General features: G+C 44.0%; 2 protein-coding genes across 2 annotated transcripts in view; one reads left to right on the forward strand and one right to left on the reverse strand.

Moving 5' to 3' along the window:
• The window catches only part of LOC129865227 (protein O-mannosyl-transferase TMTC1-like), a 100,392-nt gene that overhangs the window by 34,197 nt on the left and 40,916 nt on the right, over positions 1-25,279 (reverse strand). Inside the window, exons 5-6 of the mRNA XM_055937829.1 lie at positions 3,357-3,438; positions 3,000-3,103 (exon numbers count right to left, since the gene is read on the reverse strand). Coding sequence (XP_055793804.1) covers positions 3,000-3,103; positions 3,357-3,438 — 186 coding nt within the window. The remainder of the gene's footprint in view (positions 1-2,999; positions 3,104-3,356; positions 3,439-25,279) is intronic.
• LOC129865229 (E3 ubiquitin-protein ligase TRIM39-like) lies at positions 22,547-25,237 on the forward strand. The gene is made up of 2 exons (XM_055937832.1): positions 22,547-22,696; positions 23,300-25,237. The coding sequence occupies exon 2, from the start codon at positions 23,302-23,304 to the stop codon at positions 24,937-24,939; it is 1,638 nt and encodes a 545-aa protein (XP_055793807.1). The 5' UTR covers positions 22,547-22,696; positions 23,300-23,301; the 3' UTR covers positions 24,940-25,237.

Raw genomic sequence — 25,279 nt, forward strand, 5'->3', positions numbered from 1 at the left:
AATGTGTAGCGATGAGGAGGAGACTCCACCCAAGGTGGGGTATGTATACACTACCACGGGTGACACCATGGCTTTGTCTAATGCAGCTGTATTGACCCTCTGGGCAGAATAAACTTGGTTTAAATCTTTCATTGTGTCTGTAGTTTTTACTCTGAAAATTAGAACCTAACAAATTCATATAGGAAACAGCTACTTCTCCAGTCACCCGCGGTTGATAAATCAGTAATATGAAGCTGTAACCGCAGTCCGCTTGTTTATTCAAATGAATCACTTAAGCACCTACACACACACACACACACACACACACACACACACACACACACACACACACACACACACACACACACACACACACACACACACACACACACACACACACACACACACACACACACACAGTTACTTCTCCAGTCCCCCGCAGTTGATAAATATGTCATATCAAGCTATAACCGCAGTCCGCATGTTTATTCAAATAAATCACTCAAGCACCTACACACGCAGACAGACATACCTACACAACCTCACACACACCCTCACACACACACACACAGGGTAGATTAATGACAGAAGGGAGGCCGCTGTGATGAATTATAAATGGAATGGCAGAGAACCGCTGACAAGATGGATAATCACTACTGCATCACCACAGATGGAGTGGGAATGAATAAACACAGACCACACACCAAGGACGATACACACTCTTCACACACACACACACACACACACACACACACACATATCCATAACTGACTGATTGGCAGAATCAGAAGGACAAACACACTCTTCAAGGTTAGTCTCAATCCTCAGTATTCACTACGAGACGCATCTCTTCATTAAAGCATAATGGAGCACACTGAGTGATGGATAGATAGACAGCAAATAGTTAGCTGACTGGATGGAAATGTTTTAAACACTACCTCCTTTCTCAATGACAAGAGCATCCTTGAGACAGTGCCAGGAAGAAAGGAGGGAAGGAGGGAAAGAAGGATTGGATGTAGGGTATGAAGAGATTTAGGAAGTACATTTCCCAGGTGGCCTTGCAAGAGCTAATGATAGATGATCTGTTGCCAGAGGACAGCTACAGTGTCTGCCACTGCAGATAGGGACCAGAACGCTACTGCTCACGCACTCTGAGGTCTACAACCATGGGGTAAGCCCTGAAGCCTGGGAAGTGGGTAGGACGCCAACCCAGGGAGGGAGGCTATTGTTTGGGTCTATTTGTGGTTCTATGTACAGTATATCACAAAAGTGAGTACACCCCTCACATTTTTGTAAATATTTGTGTATATCTTTTCATGTGACAACACTGAAGAAATGACACTTTGCTACAATGTAAAGTAGCGAGTGTACAGCTTGTTTAACAGTGTAAATTTGCTGTCCCCTCAAAATAACTCAACACACAGCCATTAATGTCGAAACCGCTGGCAACAAAAGTGAGTACACCCCTAAGTGAAAATGTCCAAATTGGGCCCAATTAGCCATTTTCCCTCCCCGGTGTCATGTGACTCGTTGGTGTTACAAGGTCTCAGGTGTGAATGGGGAGCAGGTGTGTTAAATTTGGTGTCATCGCTCTCACACTCCCTCATACTGACTGGTCACTGGAAGTTCAACATGGCTCATGGCAAAGAACTCTCTGAGGATCTGAAAAAAATTATTGTTGCTCTACACAAAGATGGCCTGGGCTATAAGAAGATTGCCAAGAGCCTGAAACTGAGCTGCAGCACGGTGGCCAAGACCATACAGCGGTTTAACTGGACAGGTTCCACTCAGAACAGGCCTCGCCATGGTCGACCAAAGAAGTTGAGTGCAAGTGCTCAGCGTCATATCCAGAGGTTGTCTTTGGGAAATAGACGTATGAGTGCTGCCAGCATTGCTGCAGAGGTTGAAGGAGTGGGGGGGGGTCAGCCTGTCAGTGCTCAGACCATACGCCGTACACTGCATCAAATTGGTCTGCATGGCTGTCGTCCCAGAAGGAAGCCTCTTCTAAAGATGATGCACAAGAAAGCCCACAAACAGTTTGCTGAAGACAAGCAGACTAAGGACATGGATTACTGGAACCATGTCCTGTGGTCTGATGAGACCAAGATAAACTTATTTGGTTCAGATGGTGTCAAGCGTGTGTGGCGGCAACCAGGTGAGGAGTACAAAGACAAGTGTGTCTTGCCTACAGTCAAGCATGGTGGTGGGAGTGTCATGGTCTGGGGCTGCATGAGTGCTGCCGGCACTGGGGAGCTACAGTTCATTGAGGGAACCATGAATGCCAACATGTACTGTGACATACTGAAGCAGAGCATGATCCCCTCCCTTCGGAGACTGGGCCGCAGGGCAGTATTCCAACATGATAACGACCCCAAACACACCTCCAAGACGACCACTGCCTTGCTAAAGAAGCTGAGGGTAAAGGTGATGGACTGGCCAAGCATGTCTCCAGACCTAAACCCTATTGAGCATCTGTGGGGCATCGTCAAACGGAAGGTGGAGGAGTGCAAGGTCTCCAACATCCACCAGCTCCGTGATGTCGTCAAGGAGGAGTGGAAGAGGACTCCAGTGGCAACATGTGAAGCTCTGGTGAACTCCATGCCCAAGAGGGTTAAGGCAGTGCTGGAAAATTATGGTGGCCACACAAAATATTGACACTTTGGGCCCAATTTGGACATTTTCACTTAGGGGTGTACTCACTTTTGTTGCCAGTGATTTAGACATTAATGGCTGTGTGTTGAGTTATTTTGAGGGGACAGCAAATGTACACTGTTATACAAGCTGTACACTCACTACTTTACATTGTAGCAAAGTGTCATTTCTTCAGTGTTGTCACATGAAAAGATATATTCAAATATTTACAAAAATGTGAGGGGTGTACTCACTTTTGTGATATACTGTATATCCATAGCCTTTTATACAACTTTTAATATAGTGGTTACATGTAGCAGGAAATACAGTATCTTAGCATTTTAGCATTGGAATGTATTTAACATGTCTGTGATAGGGCTAGGAATAACCTGGTGAGCAGGTGAGGAGAGAAGGAGGCTGGGTTGTCCTGCTCCGAGAAGAGAGGCATGGAGCTGCCCATCAGCCAGAGCCTGAAGGACATGATGACTGCCACCTACAGGAGGGAGGAGTGAACAGCAGGACATTACCATTCAACTAGACCTACATTTACAAACATCATCACAACAGTGAAATGTACCAAAAACTAACATCAAACTTGTGCTTTAACCTACACATTCAACTTATATAATGTTAACTGTACCGAACATAACATCAAACCGGTGCTTTAACCTACACATTCAACACGATTACTATACCAAACAGATGTGTACTGAGATATAGACATTGTTGTTGTGGTTGATTCTCACATAGAGAGAGACGGCACAGGCTCGTTTGAGGAAAGGGACGGAGATTCTGAGAAGATCCTTCATCTTGGAGCCGGAGAGGTGCCTGGAACGCAACAACACAGAGAGATGAAAGGTCAGTGAACGGACCTATAACATTTGAGTCAGAGAACTGACACGTACAGTTGAATCCTCCACCAGGGTTAATGGCATGTTTAGTCTCATCGGTTTACGTGTTCACCATTCCACATGTACACTCACTAATGGCATTGAAACTCCATAATGGGGGGTAGAGGAGGATGAGAGGAGAGGAGAGGAAAGGGGAAGGGAGGTGGAGAAAAGAGAGGGGAAGCGTATGAAGTGTCTTATATAACAGAGGTGCTCAGACAGAGACCTGGGGAGAGAAAGAAAGAAGAGAAGAAATCAGCAGAGACAGATAAAAGAAAGACGGAAGTGAGAATATCGGCCAGAGCAAGTCAATAAAGTGAGAGAGAGAGAGAGAGAGACAGAGAGAGAGACAGAGAGAGTCTGGAACTCTGGTGTCTAATCTAATGCTGCAGAGACATTAGAAAGAGAGAAGGAGAGTTTAAAAGAACGACACAATTGCCAACGAGTGTCATTATCTTGTCACGATGCGTTTGTAAGCCTGTGCAATGCTGTGAAGTGCATTCGAAAAATCCCACAGTCACTGAGGCAGCGAGAGAGAGCGAGAGAGAGAGCGAGAGCGAGAGCGAGAGCGAGAGAGAGAGAGAGAGGAAAGGAGGGAGAGAAAGGGGCGAGAGATTCCGAGAGTCGGCGACGCTCACACAGACAGAATTCCGAGCACAGAATGTAAAGAGACATGTCGACCTTGGGAAACATTACGCATTTGAGCTCCGCTGAAAAGACAGATTTCACGCTGTGTAGAGGAATGAGATGTAACAAACAAACAAACAAACACACACACACACACACACACACACACACACACACACACACACACACACACACACACACACACAGGTATTGTTGCGTTCTCAGACTTGGGCCTCTCCCTCTCCCCAAAGGCCTGATGGGCAAGAAGACATCACCACGCATCCAAACAACAGGATGTTAATTTGTCATGACAACTGTGACCGGGGTTTCAGGGAGGGATGAATGACGAGGTGGAGGGAGGGGGTAGTTTGGGGGTGGAGGGGAGAGACATTGAGATGTGGTTGATTGTTCAGGAGTAGAGTTGGAGCCACCTTCCTCACACTGCTTAGTGATGCTGTGTGTGTGTGTGTGTGTGTGTGTGTGTGTGTGTGTGTGTGTGTGTGTGTGTGTGTGTGTGTGTGTGTGTGTGTGTGTGAGAGAGTGCATATTGTCTGTCTTAGACATTATACACCAGGGATCAGTTACACACCATGGAAACGTAGACAGACAACACACACACACACACACACACACGTCTCTATCTGAAGCACACACACGGGCTTGCAGGAAAACCCCTCCAAAACCCCAAGGAATGAATAACATAAATAACCATCACTGTGTAGCTACTCTCTGCTGGGTGAATAACAGTTCATTCACAACAGGCTATGCTCCAGGCGGCAGGAGCGTTAGGCCAGTAACCGAGAGGTCGAAACCCCGAGCTGCCCTTGAACAAGGCAGTTAACCCCCAACAACAACTGCTCCCTGGTCGCCGATGACCTGGATTAAGGCAGCCCCCCGCACCTCTCTGCTTCAGAGGGGTTGGGTTAAATGCAGAAGACACATTTCAGTTGAATGCATTCGGTTGTGCAACTGACTAGGTATCCCCCTTTCCCTTCCAGTCATTTCTGTAACTCTCCTGCTCGGATGTGGTATTTCTATCTCCTCCTCCCATGCCATTCAGTCTGTCGTCCTCATGCGCCACTGTTATTTATCAGCTCAGTGGGGGAAAAGGGCCTGGGGTGAAAGTGTTCTGTATAGGAGGTCTGGATCAAATGGCAGCACCTCTCTACCTTCATACTGACCTTCAAACCAACCACACTGTGTTTAAGGTACAGAGGGAAGAATTATATTCTGTCGCACACACACACACATATACAGGTCTGAGTTCTGCTTTCCACACATATCAAAAAGGAAATGAGTTATGTCTCTGCATGTGAGTGGACGTGTTTAACTCTACTTGTGGAGAGCAGAAGGGTGTGTGTGTGTGTGTGTGTGTGTGTGTGTGTGTGTGTGTGTGTGTGTGTGTGTGTGTATAAGAGAGTACAAGGATGAAGCATTCATGGTTGATGAAGTGGATGTTGGCTTGGTTGGCACACTCTCCTTCTCAGTCCCCAGCGTCTGCCCTGCCTTACACCTCAGGTCACCTCTGGGTCAAAAGGGCCGTAGGGACTTCTGTTCCTGTGGTGTGATGGGTGATGTAATGTGATGTAATGCTCACACAGCTACAGTGGAGTAGAGGCCAATACAGGCAGGCCGCATGTCGCATCATGCAACGTGTGTGTGTGTGTTCATCTCTTGGTAGCCCTTCCCTGTGTCTGCTGCCTAACGTCTGCCCCGCCCCTTCTACCTGCCCCATCCCATTCCTTCACTACAGAGCGTGGTTCCTGCCCCCCTCTTCCTCCCCCAAGGAGGCCCCTCCACTGTCTACAGAAACACAATCATCTCCCAGGCTATTGTCCTCAAGTGGGTAATAAATAAATAATCCCACAACACAAACACAATAGAACAGGAGTCCAGTGAAACTGTAGAAGGTCGTCTGATTGGACCCTGCTGCTGGAAAGGACGCAGTGCTGTAGGAGCCTCTGTAATACATCTGAACACACCGTCCCCCTGTGTCTGTTCAGCACACGCACACGCACACGCACACGCACACGCACACGCACACACACACACACACACACACACACACACACACACACACACACACACACACACACACACACACACATATATGCATACACACAGAAGCTTTTACACACATGATTATTTAAAACACAGAAAAAGGGCACTGACCCTGGTCCAGGGGCACTGGCTGACACAGACTAGGTGCTATTTGTACAGCAGTCATGCTACATCTCTGTCCCTGCTGCTTCTCTGTGTTGAATAAGTGATGTGTTCTTTGCTTTATTATCGTACAACGCTGAGTTCAAACAGAAAGGGAGATCAGAGACTGGGTGCTACGGCAACCACCACGCGGGGCTGGCCCGACCCACAGCGCTCATTTCTGCTCACGGTTTATTAACTGAACAGAAGGAAAGGAAGTACCGTATAGTGAGAATACGTTTTAGTGGAGACCGGAAAGACAATGTCATGCAGTGTTAGGTGTTGTATCAATGGTGTGAGGTAAGGCATGGTCATACCAGTGTTTGGTAACCTGACAGTCAACCAGATTCCTCAGTGTATTGTAAGAGTGTACCTCAAAACACTTTGTCAAGGAGTAGAAGGAAGAAGACAGGCAGTACACAAACACACTATAAAATAGCTTTGGAGTGAAACACACACTAACCACACACACACACAATAAAACACAGACACTATTAAACACACTACAAAATAGCTTTGGAGTGAAACACACACTAACCACACACACACACACACACACACACACACACACACACACACAATAAAACACACACACTATAAAACACACTACAAAATAGCTTTGGAGTGAAACACACACTAACCACACACACACACACACACACACACACAATAAAACACACACACTATAAAACACACTACAAAATAGCAAAAGGAGGAACAGAAGGAACAGAAGGTGATAGGGCAGGGCAGAGAAGGAGTGTGTGAAACCTATACACACAGACGCAATCTCACACACCCAAGAGACCACTTTCATCCTTCAAGAAAGGGATAAACTACAGCAAAGCGGTGTGGTTTGGATGCTGAATCACTGAGCAGTGACAGAGCAGACTATCCTGGAGGGAGGAAGAGAGGAGGAGAGAACGATTGGAGAAGTGGGGACAGTAATATGAGAGCTCTTAAATCCATCATGACTGTTTCCTTTGTTGAAATCCTGCAGGAGATGTCCTGCCAAACAAGTCTCCTCTGTTGCCGTTGCTTTAAAAACATGATTCGGTCAAGGTTTTCCCTCCATGTCCATCATGTCATAATCAAGATTAGGTTGCAGGGCTTTGAGAGCAGTGAAGCACAGAAATAACTGCAGCAGTACCCCAAACAACACTCATCCCACTGCTAGATAGGGTCAAAGTCGGAATTATATAATCCCCAAGAGAAAGATTAGGATTGGGCATCCTTACAGAAATACAAAATTGAGTTTGTTTTACTGTGTGTGTGTGTGTGTGTAAGGGTACAGGGACCTCGGTTTGGTCTGCACTCTGAACCCGAATGAATATATACAAAATATATTTAAAAAATACTAGGCCTACACTGCATTGTAGACATGAGGTCTGCCATAGGCTTGAGTGCCAATGCTGACCAGTCAATTATCATACACAGAGAAACACACACACACTTCTTGCTTACCTATCAACTCTGCACAGACCTTTTAACGAGACCCAGAGGCGTATCAGTGGAAGTGTAGAGGGGCATCTCTCCCATATTAAAACACATCTCTCCCATATTCCCTCAGTTTAACCTCAATCTCACAGTCAGCCTGTTTGCTGAGAAACGTATTGCTTTGCTGTTTTTTAATCACTCCAGTTCCTCACAGGGGCTGGAACTGAATGCTGTAGGGGAACTAAGTTGAGAGGGTAGAGTGATTACAGACACACGCGCACACACACACACACACACACACACACACACACACACACACACACACACACACACACACACACACACACACACACACACACACACACACAGATCGGATTCATTATAGTACATGTAGCGCTCTACTGCTAGTCAGTTCCATTATTGACCAATCAGCGTACATTCAGAGCTAACCTACTAAACTGAAATTAACACCGCTTAGTGCACGTCTCATGACAAAAGGCCCACAGCCCCAAATCACGCAAGACCAGGAAATGGGTTCCGCTATGCTGAGCCTGCTGCTTCACGCCCATTAGGATAGTGGGCTCCATTTTGGGTCTGATTTAGGCCGTTTCCTCTCAGTGAGGAGGTCCTGTCATAGGGAGAGGGTTACTATGTGCTCCATTCTGTGGCTGCAGGATTCTACCTCATTCGTAAGGCTCCATGTGTGGGTGAGTGTGGGAGGGAACTTGAAAGAGGCGTTGTAGTTTGGTCGCAGGCTTGCCCAGGTAATTGGCGAAGGTGGTTGTGTATGAGAGAGGTTCTGTGTACGCACAGTAGTGTGTGAGGGTGTTAGTGCGGATATACCTCCGCTTGCCAGGGAGGTATTGTTCCAGCTACAGTGTGTGTGTGTGTGTCTCTGTGTGTGTGTGTTTTTCTGTTCCCTGGGCTGTGTGAGGCAGCATAAAAATGACAGCCCATCACAGCGGTGAGATAATAGGCAGGGGGAAAGAGTGCAGGGATGCATGTACCAATCCCCTTCACCTCGTTCACCCTGGGATTTAAAAACAAAACGCTTTTCACATCAGTCTGATGTCCGCATTAAATCACTTCTGTCCATAAGCCACTGGAAAGCTCCCCGCATTTCATGGAAATATGGAATTAGATGACAGACAGACAGACAGACAGAGCAACCTGCACATTTCCTCTCTGCTTATTGTTAAATGTATGGCTATTGTGACCCTTGATTATTGTTGTTACTGTTGTCCCGTTGACAACATTGATTATTATTATTTTTATTATGTTAATATTGCAAATCTCCAAAGTAAGCTTTGGCAATATGTACATTGTCACATGTCAATACAGCAAATTTAATTGACTTGAGAGAGGGAAAGAGAGAGTGAGACAGAGAGAGAGAGACAGAGAGAAAACGAGAGAGACACAGGGGCAGACACAGGGGCAGAGAGAAAGAGAAGGGAGAAATGGAGTCAGTGACAGAGCCAGTGAGAAGGAGAGGTGAACGTGAAGGAGACAAAGTCCTGTATAATACATGTCATAGAGAGAGAGAGAGAGAGAGAGAGAGAGAGAGAGAGAGAGAGAGAGAGAGAGAGAGAGAGAGAGAGAGAGAGAGAGAGAGAGAGAGAGAGAGAGAGAGAGAGAGAGAGAGAGAGAGAGAGAGAGAGAGAGAGAGAGGAGAGAGAGAGAGAGAGAGAGAGAGAGAGAGAGAGAGAGAGAGAGAGAGAGAGAGAGAGAGAGAGAGAGAGAGAGAGAGAGAGAGAGAGAGAGAGAGAGAGAGAGAGAGAGAGAGAGAGAAGGTATTGTAATGCAGAGGATGGTGATGGTGCTGAGGGCCAGGGTCAGCCCCTCTCTAGTCCTCTTTAGGAATAGGAAGGCAGAGGAACGAGCCAGGAAAACCAAAAGACTAGGACATTCAGGAAATGGTCACCCATGAATTCAACTGACAAATATGTTCCCATTTGCGCCAACAGTATGTCTTCCATAGATATCTAACTCAAGTCCCTGAGTTCTGATTGCTAAAGCATAAAGACCCCTCCCTGTCTGTATCCCTGTCTATATCACCAGCAGATTTCTTGGGGGTGGGGGCCCTATATGCTCTATGCTTTTGCAATCATCTCCCCCAGGCATGAGTTGTATTTACAGAATCCATGGAGGCAGTCACAGTAGGTGGTGTTATGTGGTCGTCTAACTCCAACGTCCCTCTATAATGTCTGTAGTAAGTGCACACTGCCTGACGTCCTGTACCTCCCGGGTGGCGCAGTGGTCTAGGGCACTGCATCGCAGTGCTAGCTGCGCCACCAGAGTCTCTGGGTTCGCGCCCAGGCTGGGCTGGGTTCGTGCCCAGGCTCTGTCGCAGCCGGCCGCAACCGGGAGGTCCGTGGGGCGACGCACAATTGGCATAGCGTCGTCCGGGTTAGGGAGGGTTTGGCCGGTTGGGATATCCTTGTCTCAGTATGTAAAATGTAATAAAATGTATGCACTCTACTGTAAGTCGCTCTGGATAAGAGCGTCTGCTAAATGACTAAAATGTAAATGTAAAAATGTCCTATATGGTGTAGCAGGTAGGCAACCATCTGAACACACTCCCCCTCACACTGCACGGTTCACTCAGTTGCTCCTTTACCTACATAACCCACTTCTATAATCATCTCCATCTGTGGTCCTTTAAAAACCTGCTATAGGTTGGAAAATAAATACCTGTGACTCTGGATGACAACATAAATGAGGTTCGTAATGGTAGAGTCGTTTTCCTGAAGAAGTTAAATCTGCTTTGTGTTTTGTTTCCTTGCCACGATACTAGCGAGTATCGCCCCTAACACACACACACACACACACACACACACACACACACACACACACACACACACACACACACACACACACACACACACACACACACACACACACACACACACACACACACACACACACACACACACACACACACACACACACACACACACACACACACACACAGTACTGTATAGAAAGGATAATGATGTTCTACAGAGAGGCAGTGTGGTACCAGAGTGGAAGTGAATAGGCTGCTAGGGAAACGGACAGGGCTCCATGCTGATTGTATTAGCATGTTAATAGTATTCAGTTCTATTTCTGGCTGCTGGTTATTAATACTGAGGCCCAGCGCTGAGAGCAGCCCCTTCATTAGTAACTCTGCAGTTACCACGGACCAAGATGTACCGACACACACATGCGCGCACGGACACACACAGAGATGAATAATGACACATGCACACACACTCACGGATGGACAAAGACACACACCCGAATGAAGACAAACACACACACACTGACAGACATGCATAAAATCTTAAATCACACACACACACACACTTTCGGAGTGCTTGACCTAAAGGAGAGAACAGATTCCTTGACATGGAGCACCAGATGGTTTTCCTGCAGTGTGTTCTCTCTCTGGGATAGGACTTATTCAGGAGTGACGGGCAGTCAGCTCATCCACCAGGAGAAGATAGAAACCACCAGGGAGGTGAAGTGGTGGTCCAGACAAGAAAGACACAGGAAGAATAAGAGAATGAGAAAGGAAAAGAGATGGGGAGAGGTTCTCATGGGAATCTACAAGCTCAGCATTCAGATCACTTGACTTTTTTCCCACATTTTGTTACGTTACAGTCTTATTATACAATTGAATAACATTTTTGGGGAAATTTTGCAAATGTATTAAACATGTGAAACTGAAATATGACATTTACATAAGTATTCAGACCCTTTACTCAGTACTATGTTGAAGCACCTTTGGCAGTGATTACAGCCTTGAGTCTTCTTGGGTACGACGCTACAAGCTTGGCACACCTGTATTTGGGGAGTTACTCCCATTCTTCTCTGCAGATCCTCTCAAGCTCCGTCAGGTTGGATGGGAGAGGTTCTCATGGGAATCTATAAGCTCAGCATTCGTATACGCCCCGTACACCCAACTCACTACACACACAAAAACACAGGTGCTCAGCTTTCCGAGCACACACCATTCGTACCAGTTGACAGTTGCGCATGGGAACTAGATAAACGCTTCACCCTAACCCCCCCACTACACCCACACCCTCCACCTGGGACAGACGAGCCAATCAGCTGTGTAGGAATGAAAGCGAGGCATTCTGGTCTGCTACAGAGCCTCATCCCTGGCCAATAGGGTCAGTACAGTGTCTTCAGAAATGATTGATACCACAATTTGTTGTGTTACAGCCAGAATTCAAAATTGATTAAATAGATGTTTATTTTTTGGGCAAATGAATTGAAAATGAAATACAGAAATATCTAATTTACATAAGTATTCACACCCCTGAGTCAATACATGTTACAGCTGTGAGTCTTTCTGGGTAAGTCTGGAAGAGCTTTGCACACCTGGATTGTACAATATTTACACATTATTCTTTTTTTAATCTTTCAAGCCATGTTCAAGTCTTGCCATAGATTTTCAAGCCAATTTAAGTCAGAACTGTAACTAGGCCACTCAGAAACATTCAATGTCGTCTTGGTAAGCAACTCGCGTATATTTGGCCTTGTATTTTAGGTTATTGTCCTACTAAAAAGTGAATTTGTCTCGCGGTGTCAGTTGAAAAGCAGACTGAACCAGGTTTTCCTCTGGGATTTAGCCTGTGCTTAGTTTTTAGTCCTTGCCAATGACAAGCATACAATTCGAACTTCTACTTTTAAAAATCCACCTTTCCAGAAACAAGTCTCTCACCATTGCCGCTTGCTATAGACCACCTTCTGCCCCCAGCTGTGCCCTGGACACCATATGTGAATTGATTGCCCCCCATCTATCTTCAGAGCTCGTGCTGCTAGGTGACCTAAACTGTGAAATGCTTAACACCCCGGCCATCCTACAATCTAAGCTTGATGCCCTCAATCTTACACAAATTATCAATGAACCCACCAGGTACAACACTAAATCCGTAAACACGGGCACCCTCATAGATATCATCCTAGCCAACTTGTCCTCCAAATACACCTCTGCTGTTTTCAACCAAGATCTCAGCGATCACTGCCTCATTGCCTGCATCCGTAATGGGTCTGCGGTCAAACGACCACCCCTCATCACTGTCAAACGCTCCCTATAACAATTCAGCGAGCAGGCTTTCTAATCGACCTGGCCCGGGTATCCTGATATTGGATATTGGATATTGACCTCATCCCGTCAGTAGAGGATGCCTGGTCATTCTTTAAAAGTGCCTTCCTCACCATCTTAAATAAGCATGCCCCATTAAAAAAAAAATTGAACCAGGAACAGATATAGCCCTTGGTTCTCTCCAGACCTGACTGCCCTTGACCAGCACAAAAACATCCTGTGGCGTTCTGCATTAGCATCGAACAGCCCCCGTGATATGCAACTTTTCAGGGAAGTTAGGAACAAATACACACAGGCAGTTAGGAAAGCTAAGGCTAGCTTTTTCAAGCAGAAATTTGCATCCTGTAGCACAAACTCAAAAAAGTTCTGGGACATAGTAAAGTCCATGGAGAATAAGAGCACCTCCTCCCAGCTGCCCACTGCACTGAGGCTAGGAAACACTATCACCACTGATAAATCCACTAAAATGGAGAATTTCAATAAGCATTTTTCTACGGCTGGCCATGCTTTCCACCTGGCTACCCCTACCCCGATAAACAGCCCTCCACTGCAACTCGCCCAAGCCTCCCCCACTTCTCCTTCACACAAATCCAGATAGCTGATGTTCTGAAAGAGCTGCAAAATCTGGACCCCTACAAATCAGGCTAGACAATCTGGACCCTCTCTTTCTAAAATTATCTGCCGAAATTGTTGCAACTCCTATTACTAGCCTGTTCAACCTCTTTTCGTATCGTCTGCGATTCCCATAGATTGGAAAGCTGCCGTGGTAATCCCCCTCTTCAAAGGGGGAGCCACTGTAGACCCAAACTGCTACAGACCTATATCTATTCTACCCTGCCTTTCTAATGTATTCGAAAGCCAACTTAACAAACAGATTCCCGACCATTTTGAATCCCACCATACCTTCTCCGCTATGCAATCTGGTTTCAGAGCTGGTCATGGGTGCACCTCAGCCACGCTCAAGGTCCTAAACGATATCATAACCGACATCGATAGGAGACATTACTGTGCAGCCGTATTCATCGACCTGGCTAAGGCTTTCGACTCTGACAATCACAACATTCTTATTAGCAGACTCAACAGCCTTGGTTTCTCAAATGATTGCCTCGCCTGGTTCACCAATTACTTCTCTGATAGAGTTCAGTGTGTCAAATCGGAGGGCCTGCTGTCCGGACTTCTGGCAGTCTCTATGGGGGTGCCACAGGGTTAATTTCTCGGGACGACTCTCTTCTCTGTATACATCAATGATGTCGCTCTTGCTGCTGGTGATTCTTTGATCCACCACTACGCAGACGACACCATTCTATATACCTCTGGCCCTTCTTTGGACACTGTTAACGAACCTCCAGACGAGCTTCAATGCCATACAACTCTCCTTCCGTGGCCTCCAACTGCTCTTAAATTAAAGTAAAACTAAATGCATGCTCTTCAACTTATCGCTGGCTGCACTCGCCCGCCCGTCCAGCATCACTACTCTGGACGGTTCTGACTTAGAATACGTGGACAACTACAAATACCTAGGTGTCTGGTTAGACTGTAAATTCTCCTTCCAAACTCACATTAAACATCTCCAATTCAAAATTAAAATCTAGAATCGGCTTCCTATTTCACAACAAAGCATCCTTCACTCATGCTGCCAAACATTCCCTCGTAAAACTGACCATCCTACCGATCCTCGACTTCGGCGATGTCATTTACAAAATAGCCTCCAACGCTCTACTCAACAAATTGGATGCAGTCTATCACAGTGCCAACCGTTTTGTCACCAAAGCCCCATATACTACCCACCACTGCGACCTGTACGCTCTCGTTGGCTGGCCCTCGCTTCATACTCGTCGCCAAACCCACTGGCTCCAGGTCATCGACAAGTCTCTGCTAGGTAAAGCCCCGCCTTATCTCAGCTCACTGGTCAACATAGCAGCACACACCCGTAGCACGCGCTCCAGCAGGTATATCTCACTAGTCACCCCCAAAGCCAACTCCTCCTTTGGCCGCCTCTCCTTCCAGTTCTCTGCTGCCAATGACTGGAACGAACTACTAAAATCACTGAAGCTGGAGACTCATATCTCCCTCACTAGCTTTAAGCAACAGATGTCAGAGCAGCTCAAAGATCACTGCACCTGTAAATAGCGCATCCAACTACCTCATCCCCATACTGCATTTATTTATTTAATCTTGCTCCTTTGCACCTCAGTATCTCTACTTGCACATACATCTTCTGCACATTCTACCATTCCAGTGTTTAATTTCTATATTAAAATTACTTCGCTACCATGGCCTATTTATTGCCTTACTTGCACATGCAGTATATAGATTTTTCTACTGTATTATTGATTGTATGTTTGTTTATTCCATGTGTAACTCTGTGTTGTTGTATGTGTCGAACTGCTTTGCTTTATCTTGGCCAGGTCGCAGTTGCAAATGAGAACTTGTTCTCAACAACTGTAGCCGCAATGTAAACTATGATTTATACCTGAAATATGCACATTTTTCGAACAAAACATAGATTTATTGTATAACATGTTATAAGACTGTCATCTGATGAAGTTGTTTCTTGGTTTCTTTGGTTTGTTCTAGGTTAGTTTGGTTGATTTTGTGCATGCTACCTGTGCTGTGAAAAATGTCTGTGCTTTTTTCTATTTGTTGGTGAGCTAACATAAATATATATTGTGTTTTCCCTGTAAAACATTTTTAAAAAATCGGACATGTTGGCTGGATTCACAAGATGCGTATCTTTCATTAGCTGTATTGGACTTGTTAATGTGTGAAAGTTAAATATTTCGAAAAAATATTTTTTGAATTTCGCGCTCTGCCTTTTCAGTGGAATGTGGGAGGAGTTCCGCTAGCGGAACCCCGGGGCTAGACAGGTTAAATAAAGGTGAAACAAATAAAAATACCCATAACATGCTGCAGCCACCACCATGCATGAAAATTTGAAGAGTGGTAACTCAGTGATGTGTTGGATTTGCCCCAAACATAACACTTTGTATTCAGGACATAAAGTGAATTTCTTTGCAAACTTTTGGGAAGTTTTACTTTAGTGCGTTATTGCAAACCGGATGCATGTTTTGTAATATTTTTATTCTGTACAGACTTCCATCTTTTCACTCTGTCATTTAGGTTAGTATTGTGGAGTAACTACAATGTTGTTGATCCATCTCAGGTTTTCTCCTTTCACAGCCAATAAAATATGTAACTGTTTTTAAGTCACCATTGGCCTCATGGTGACATCCCTGAGCGGTTTCCTTCCTGTCCGGCAACTGAGTTTGTTAGGAAGGACACCTGTATCTTTGTAGTAACTGGGTTTATTGATACACCATCAAAAGTGTAATTCATAACGTCACCATTCTCAAAAGGTACATTCAATGTCTATTTTTTTTACCCATCTACCAATAGGTGCCATTCTTTCCGAGGCATTGGAAGAACCTCTCTGGTCTTTGTGGTTGAATCTGTGACAGAAATTTACTGCTCGACTGAGGGACTTTACAGATAATTTTATGTGTGGGGTACAGTGAGAAGGTAGTCATTGAAAAAATCATGTTAAAACACTATTATTGCACACAGAGTGAGTCCATGCAACTTATGTGATTTTGTAAACACATTTTCACTCGTGAACTTATTTAGGCTTGCCATAACAAAGGGGTTGAATACTTATTGACTCAAGATATTTCAGCTTTTCATTTTGTATTAAATATTTAAAAAAATCTAAAAACATAATTCCACTTTTGAATTTATGGGATATTGTGCGTAAGCCAGTGACACAAAATCTAAATATAATACATTTTAAATTCAGGCTGTAACATAACAAAATTAGGAAAAAGTCAAGGGGTGTGAATACTTTCTGAAGGCACTGTACATCAGCCAAAGGTAGAGGCACAGAGGCTGTGATAAACCATTACAAAATCAGATATATGCAAACACTCCTGTACATTAAAACCTGTTAGGGCTGTAGGGGGCGTTTTGGAAAAAATGGAAAATATGTGCAAATTTTCAAACGGCCTCCTAATATATTTTTGCTCTTACAATATGCATATTGTTAATACTGTTGGATAGAAAAGAGTCTATAGTTTCTAAAACCGTTTTAATTTTTTCTCTGAGTGGAACACAAGTCCTTTGGCAGCACTTTCCCCGACCAGGAAGTAAAATGCAAGATGTTTATGCTCGCTTCAACGCTCTGCCTATATATGGTCATGCCACCTATGACCCGAAACACACCTCGTACGCCTTCCTCTGGGTGTCAAGAGGACGTCAGAAGAGAAATCTTGCGTTTATCTTGTTCTGACGTGAAATAAGACCTATTTCTTTAGCGTGACCGTCAATTTCAGGAAGTCAGAAGCGCGCGACTTGGGAGAGATATCATGTTTTGTTTGCTGCCGTTTCTGATGTGAACTATCTCCAGCTCGGATTTGATTTGATAAATGAGACCATGTCATCGTAATGTATGTTTTTTCAATATAGTTTAATCAGATTATTTGAATTTTTTCGGGAGTTTTGCCGTGTTCTGTAATGTTTCCTTTGTTTACTTTGGAGAGATCCATGCCACTCGACTAGTACCCAGGCTAAAGGAAGATGGAAAGTTGCCATTCTGAATGGATTGAACGACTATTCTGGACTAAGGACAACTTGATCAACATTCTGATGAAAGATCAGCCAAAGTAAGACCAAATTTATAATGTTATTTCATATATCTGTCGTGCATGTCAACTGGTCGCGCGCGCCCAAGTGTGTCTGTCTGGCGTGGCTATGCTAATTTAGCGCTACATTTAGTTTTCGATGTAAAACATTTCATAAATCGGAAATATTGTCTGGAATCACAAGAATCCTGTTTTTCAATTGCTGCACAGTATGTATTTCTCCGAAATGTTTTATGAGGAGTAATTAGGTATTTGATGTTGGTGTCTGTAAATGTTATGGCTGCTTTCGGTGCCATTTTTGAGTGTAGCTGAAATGTAATTTATGATTTATACCGTAAATATGCACATTTAAAAAAAAAAACATATGCTATACAATAAATAAGTTGTCAGACTGTCATCTTAGGAAGTTGTTTCTTGGTTAGTGGCTATATATATCTTCATTTGGTCGAATTTGTGATAGCTGCTGATGGAGTAAAAAACTGATGGAGTTAGAAAAAGTGGTGTCTTTTGCTAAGGTGGTTAGCTAATAGATTTACATATTTTGTCTTCCCTGTAAAACATTTTAAAAATCGGACATGTTGGCTAGATTCACAAGATGTCTGCCTTTCATATGCTGTATTGGACTTGTTAATGTGTGAAAGTTAAATATTTAAAAAAAATGTATTTTTTGAATTTGCCGCTCTGCCTTTTCAATGGAGTGTGGGAGGAGTGCCGCTAGCGGAACCCCGGGGCACTCCCATCCTAGACAGGCTAAACACACACACACTCTCCATCACTCACTCAATAACTGAACTTACTGTACATTGTGTGGTTGTGCAGCAGAGAAAAATGTTGGAGCACTGAATTTGAGGCTGAGTCGGCAGGATTACAAGTCAAATCTGAGATCAGCAAAGCGAGGGTGTGTTGAGGTAGAGTTAGTGATTTACTGCATGTCTACACCAGGAGAAAAAGTCATTACTGTAAGACCACACACTCTGTTCTAATCAGTCAATGATGAGGCCGGGCCAGTGTTAGTCAATTCTGTTTGGCCTCATTGTTTTTGAAATGAGCCCACTGGCTTTATTTGACTTGGCCCGGGCTTTCTCTAAAACAAGAGACCAAACAAGAATTCAATTATCTGCCAGAGTGAACCATCAACTCTAATCAATGACAAATGAAACCTCACCGCCCAGAGAACTCTAAGCCACTCAGGGTCTGGTTTGGGTACACTGAAAGGTGTATGTGTGTTATAGTATTATGTTCACCACTGAAGTAATAAACATCTCGGCTCCACAGAGTGGTTAAACCACAATTTTAAACTGGGTGGTTCGAGCCCTGAATGCTGATTGGCTGACAACCGTGGTATATGACAAAACATTTATTTTTACTGCTCTAATGAAGTTGGTAACCAGTTTATAATAGCAATAAGGCACCTCGGGGGTTTGTGATATATGGCCAATATACCACGGCTAAGGGCTGTGTCCAGGCACTCCACGTTGCGTCGTGCCGGCCTTATTGCTTAAGTACGTCTCTAAGAAAGGAGATCGAAAGGAAGAGCAGAGAGGAAGAGGAATAGCAATATAAGGAGGGAGGAAAGGGCAGAGGGAGAGAGATATGCTCATAAATCTTTGAGAGCTATGTACACATAGGCTCCCTAGTTGCTAATTAGGAACGTCCAGAAGATACATTGAGCAGATGCTCCGCTGAGCTACGAAAACAAATCTCTCTTTTCCTCTGGGTGTGATACAGTCAATTGTGCTGAGTCACAGAACATTGTCTCAAAAAGGCATAATCACACTCACACCCCAGGTCATTAAGATTTGATGAGAGCGGGCTCTCTATCTCTGCCCGTCTGTCCAGGTGTGTTGTTGTGTGAACAGCTGGGCAGGCAGAGTGACAGCACAGTCATCTAATATCCATAGAGTAACAGAGAGATGGCAGCTCCATCACTCAGCAGGCACCACCAGTCCCTATCCATCAACTTTTCATTCAGTCACCCACACACAGACACTGACTTCATTTACAGTGAAGGAGAGGGAATACAAAAAGAGATCGGGGACATTTTTACAATACACAACAAACTAATAACCCCATGACAACTCATAGACAGGTCTAATGCATAAAGTATATCATATTGCAGATTTCCCAGAACCCCTTTCAGAAAACACTTCAACCTTGTGCTCAATAGAAACAGCAAAATCCCTTGAAACCTCACTGTGCAGTAAAAATGGTACAGCAATAACGTATAGGGAGGACTCGTAATGCACCTTTTGAAGGAAAACTTTCAAGTTGAACACTGGAGAAAGAGAGGATTTATCTTATAAAAAAAGTACATGTCATGTTTTAACAAATTTCAAGCTATTCATATAATTTAAAAAGTGAACTTTTGTCTCTGAAGTGTCTAAGGACCCTTGAGAGTTCATCTATATGAAGGGTTAACTCCATCCCCCTTACTGTTCCAAAGTGCATAGCAATATTGTGTGAGGCAGAAAGACATGATTTTACTCTGGGAAACTGAGACACACAGTACATTGTGCACGGGAGCATACGATCTCAATCCTTATGGAAATCTCTTAAAACGCTAAACTTGATCAACTTTTAATAATACCGACAGAAGGAACAAAGAAAATAGCCACAAAGAGGTGAGTAGAGAGATCGCAATGACGTTTGATGTATTCTCTTGTTTTCTTACATTTAGAGTAGCTACAGTTTTTGGGTTAAATTCTCTTTGGTAAAATGACTCATTTATATGCCATGTAAAGAAATGACTTATCAAGATTGATCCCATATGTGATCCCATTAGAATAAAACCTCTCAACTGGAAACTATGAAAAGCAGTACCACAGGGTACTGACTCCAGGAAATGCTTTATGGTTTCACCTCTGGTCTCTGTCTAGATACGGCCACCTCCAGCAGTCGCCTGTCTGAAGAGCCGTTCCTGTGCTCTGTCTGTCTACATGTGCTTACTGAGCCGGTCACCACTTCATGTGGACACAACTTCCACAAGGCCTGTATCAGCGAGTATTGGGATACCAATGACCTGAGCCAGTGTCCATTGTGTCAGGAGAAATTCTACAGAAGACCTGAGCTTCATGTCAACACAATGTTGAGAGGTTGTAGAACATTTTAAGATAACGATCAGAGGTTAAAAATGAGTCCTCTGCCAAACCTGGGAAGTGTCCTGTGACATCTGACCTGGGAAGAGGCCCTGAAGTCCTGCCAGATCTCTTACTGTGAGACTCACCTGGTGCCTTAGAGAGTCTCAGCCTTAAAGAGACACAAGCTGATCAGTCCTGTGGAGAACCTAGAAGACAGGATGTGTAAGAAGCACGACAGACCTCTAGAGCTGTTCTGTAGGACTGACAAATGTGTGTGTGTCAGTTCTGCACAGACCACAAGTGTCATGACACTGTCCCTCTAGAGGAAGAGCGTGAAGAGAGGAAGGATAAATTGGGGAAGACCGAAACAGAAGTGCAACAGTTGATCCAGGAGCGACTGCAGAATGTTTAGGAAATCAAACACTCAGGTCTCAGCAAGAGAGATATTTACATTGACTGACCCCCCCCCCCCTTTGTTTTTACACTGCTGCTACTCACTGTTTATTACCTATTCATAGTCACTTTACCCCTACCTACATGTACAAATTACTGACTCGGTACAGGTACCCCCTGTATATAAAGCCTCATTATTGTTATTTTATTGTGCACTTTTTACTTTCTTTTTATTATTTAATAAATATTTTCTTAACTCTATTTCTTGAACTGCATTGTTGGTTAAGGGCTTGTAAGTAAGCATTTCACGGTAAAGTCTGCACCTGTTGTATTCGGCGCACGTGATAAATTACATTTGAGTTGAAATGTGATTTGTGGTAAAAACTCTGCCCCTCTGATCATCTCAGCTGTCAATCACACAGACTGATTAACAAGACTCTGATGTAGTGCTGGAACGGGAAACTATAACAGATCATAAATATGTAAAACATAAATATGCATGCATGTTTAATCAAGTGATATTACAAATGATTAGCATTTCAACTACTGTCATCTGAAATCTTACAATCAAATAAAACATTGACTCTGATTTCTGTCTGAGCCTTACAATAATTTATTTGTATTTACTGAAAAGGAAAACTAATCAAAGGAAATTAACCTGAATTAAAAACAGTATTAAAAGTTGCATGACTGATTATTATTATGTCTATATATTTCTATGTTCGACATTGCATGGGCTAAAGACAATGGGGCATATACACTCCAAATCTTAAGTGGATGATGCATCACTGTGTATATCCCGGTATGATAACAGATCTTCTGTGGTGAATGGAAAAGAGGAAGAGGAGATCCCGTCCACTGAATGAATATCAGTCATGTAGAGAGATTCGGGGTGCATGTCTGGAACAGACAACAAATAGGCAGAGGTGGGAACTGAATACCACGTGTTCATTAACAACAGTCTGTCCACAGCTCATCTCCATGTGGAATAAAGTTATTGAGAGGTCAAAGCAATGATGGTTGAGAAACAATTAAAACAGTGTAAGAGAACTTGAACCTTACCGTGCTGTAAACACAGACACATCACGCAGTCATATTTCAGAGGAAGGAGCTCAGTAATGTCATTTCGCTGTATGGGGATCTTATGAAGGGTGTTGTATGTTTAACACCAGCACAAACCGTCTCAAATTTCAAATTGCTCTTCACGGACAGAAAACACACCAGTGAAAACAACTAGACACAAAAACCACTGAGATGATCACATCACTTGCTATCTAGACCGGTGAAAATGATGAGAACATCCCTGTTTAAAGTGTCCTCTTCATAGTACTCTGTCTTGGTTGACTTGTGATGGTAAAATAACTGTATCAAGAATGTTTGTTATCACCACATATATTATGGCTGAACAATTCTAATGAATACATGTACTTGTAAAGCAGTCCTTATGATTGTTCTATTGTCAAAGTGTCTCAGAGCACTTGAGAGAGAGAGATCAGCCATATAAAGGGTTAACTCTGTTCCAGGAAGAGAAATAGTGTAGGAGCATTTCAACGTCACTCCGCTGAACTGAAACTAAAGTGGAGAGAGAGAGAGAGAGAGTGTATGTTGTGCATGGGAGAAAACGCTCTCAAACTCGTCAGACATCTCTGTTAAACAACTTCAGAGTCTCCAGGCTTGATTTGATATCACAAATAGAACGAACAGAGACAGCACTCCTAACTCCCACAGACACAAGTGAGTAGAGATATTAACCGGGACAAGTGAACCTCGACTCTACCGCGTTTTAAAGTTATTCTATTCTTTATCTCCGGTATGTGAAAGCAGCAATCAGCAGTTGAAGAAAATAACTAAGTGTACTCCCCGCCACTGTTTAGCTAAATACCTGAGGGATGTGGCTGGAGAAATGTAACCATTCTCAAATTCATAGACAGAGCAATGGATGCAAGGAATGACCATATAATTATAACCATGTTTTGAGGCTATACGTTACTTGTTTACATTTACTTTGTTTACAAACATTGGAGTAAAACAAGCTTATATTTTGGGTTCTCATGGAGTGTGACAGTTGAACTAAGCTCATGAGGCATTTATAAGTTAGATTCTTCAAGAATCAATGGGTACATATATTAATTTATAAGTCCAAATATGTCTGTATCTTCTGCAGAGTGCTTCTTTAAACTCTCTTATGTAAAACTACTAATTTCTATGTTTAAACCATGTATTATGTTCAGTTATTATAATCCCATAAGGCCATGTTGACAACTTTAAAGCTGAAACTATCGCGAGCTGACAGATTACAGGAAATTCTTCATTGTTTCACCTCTGGTCTCTGTCTAGATATGGCGTCCTCCAGCTGTCTCCTGTCTGAAGAGCAGTTCCTGTGCTCTATCTGTCTGGATGTGTTCACTGAGCCAGTCTCTACTCCATGTGGACACAACTTCTGCCAGGCCTGTATCAGACAGTACTGGGATAGCAATGACCTGTGCCAGTGTCCAATGTGCAAAGAGAAATTCTACAGGATCCCCAAGCTTCGCATCAACACTTTCATTGCTGAGATGGCTGCTCAGTTCAGGAATTCAGTTCAACCTAAAGCTACCAGAAGCCCAGACCAACACCAAGCCAAAGCCCAAGAAGTCCCTTGTGACATCTGCATTGGGACAAAGCTCAAGGCCCTGAAGTCCTGCCTGGTGTGTCAGACCTCTTACTGTGAGACTCACCTGGAGCCTCATCAGAGAGTTGCAGCCTTAAAGAGACACAAGCTGATCGACCCTCTGGAGAACCTGGAAGACAGGATGTGTAAGAAGCACGACAGACCTCTAGAGCTGTTCTGTAGGAGTGACCAGACATGTCTTTGTGTCTTGTGCTTGAAAGCAGACCACATGACTCATGACACTGTCCCTCTAGAGGAAGAGTATGGAGAGAGGAAGGCTCAGCTGGGGAAGACTGAGGCAGAAGTGCAGCAGATGATCCAGGAGAGACTGGGGAAGGTGCAGGAGATCAAACACTCAGTAGATCACAGCAAGAGAGAGGCAGAGAGAGAGATATCAGACAGTGTACAGGTCTTCACTGCTCTGGTGCGCTCCATTGAGAGAAGCCAGGCTGAGCTCATTGAGGTGATTGAGAAGAAGCTGAAAGCAGCAGAGAGGCAGGCTGAAGGGCTCATTAAAGAGCTGGAGCAGGAAATCACAGAGCTACAGAGGAGAAGCACTGAGGTGGAGCAGCTCTCACACACTGAGGACCACCTCCACCTCCTCCAGAGCTTCCCATCCCTCTGCACCCCTCCAGACACCAGAGACTGGTCTGAGATCAGTGTTCACAGTGATCTGTGTGTGGGGACTGTTAGGAGAGCTGTGTCTCAACTGGAGGAGACACTGAATAAAGAGATGGAGAAGCTGCCTGAAGTCAAACTGAAGAGGATTCAGCAGTATGCAGTGGATGTAACTCTGGACCCTGATACAGCACATGCCTCTCTCATCATGTCTGAGGATGTAAAACAACTGAGGCATGGAGACACAATAAATCATCTTCCTGACAACATAAAGAGGTTTGATAGATCTGTTTGTGTCCATGGAAAGGAGGGCTTCTCTTTAGGTATATTTTACTTTGAGGTGATGGTTAAGGGAAAGACTACGTGGACTTTAGGAGTGGCCAGAGAGTCTGTCAACAGGAAGAGGGCGATAACGCTGACCCCTGAGAATGGATATTGGACTGTGTGGCTGAGGAATGGAGAGTACAAGGCTCTTTCTTGCCCCAGTGTACCCCTCTCCCTGAGAGAGAAGCCCCAGAAGGTGGGGGTGTTTGTTGATTATGAGGAGGGTCAGGTCTCCTTTTATGATGTGGAGGCCAGGTCTCATATCTACTCTTTCACTGGCTGCACCTTCACTGAGAAACTCTATCCATTCTTGAGCCCCGGTTTGAATGATAGTGGTAAAAACTCTGCCCCTCTGATCATCTCTCCTGTCAATCACACAGAATGATTAACAAGTCTATGAGATGTATTGTTGGAAAGGGATCTATTTTTTGTAACGAATCATACAAATCAGTAGCCTATATTAAGTCAAGTCACATGAAAAAGTTAATTATTTAACTTTTCATTTATATTCTTGCAATCTTACAATCAAATAACACGCTTTGTCCCTCTATTACACTGTCAGTGATCTGTAACAGTGTTTAGCAAGAATTGATGTCAATGCCTGCTATATAAATGTGTTGCCTTCAAAATGTTTGCTGGGCCAAAACAATCTATCTTTACTGCTAATAAAGACACATATTTCATGTCATTGTTCAAAATTGCATTGGCAAAAGACAGTGGAGGCA

The sequence above is a fragment of the Salvelinus fontinalis genome, chromosome 11 (assembly GCF_029448725.1).
Source record: "Salvelinus fontinalis isolate EN_2023a chromosome 11, ASM2944872v1, whole genome shotgun sequence".
NCBI classification, from domain to species: Eukaryota; Metazoa; Chordata; class Actinopteri; order Salmoniformes; family Salmonidae; genus Salvelinus; species Salvelinus fontinalis.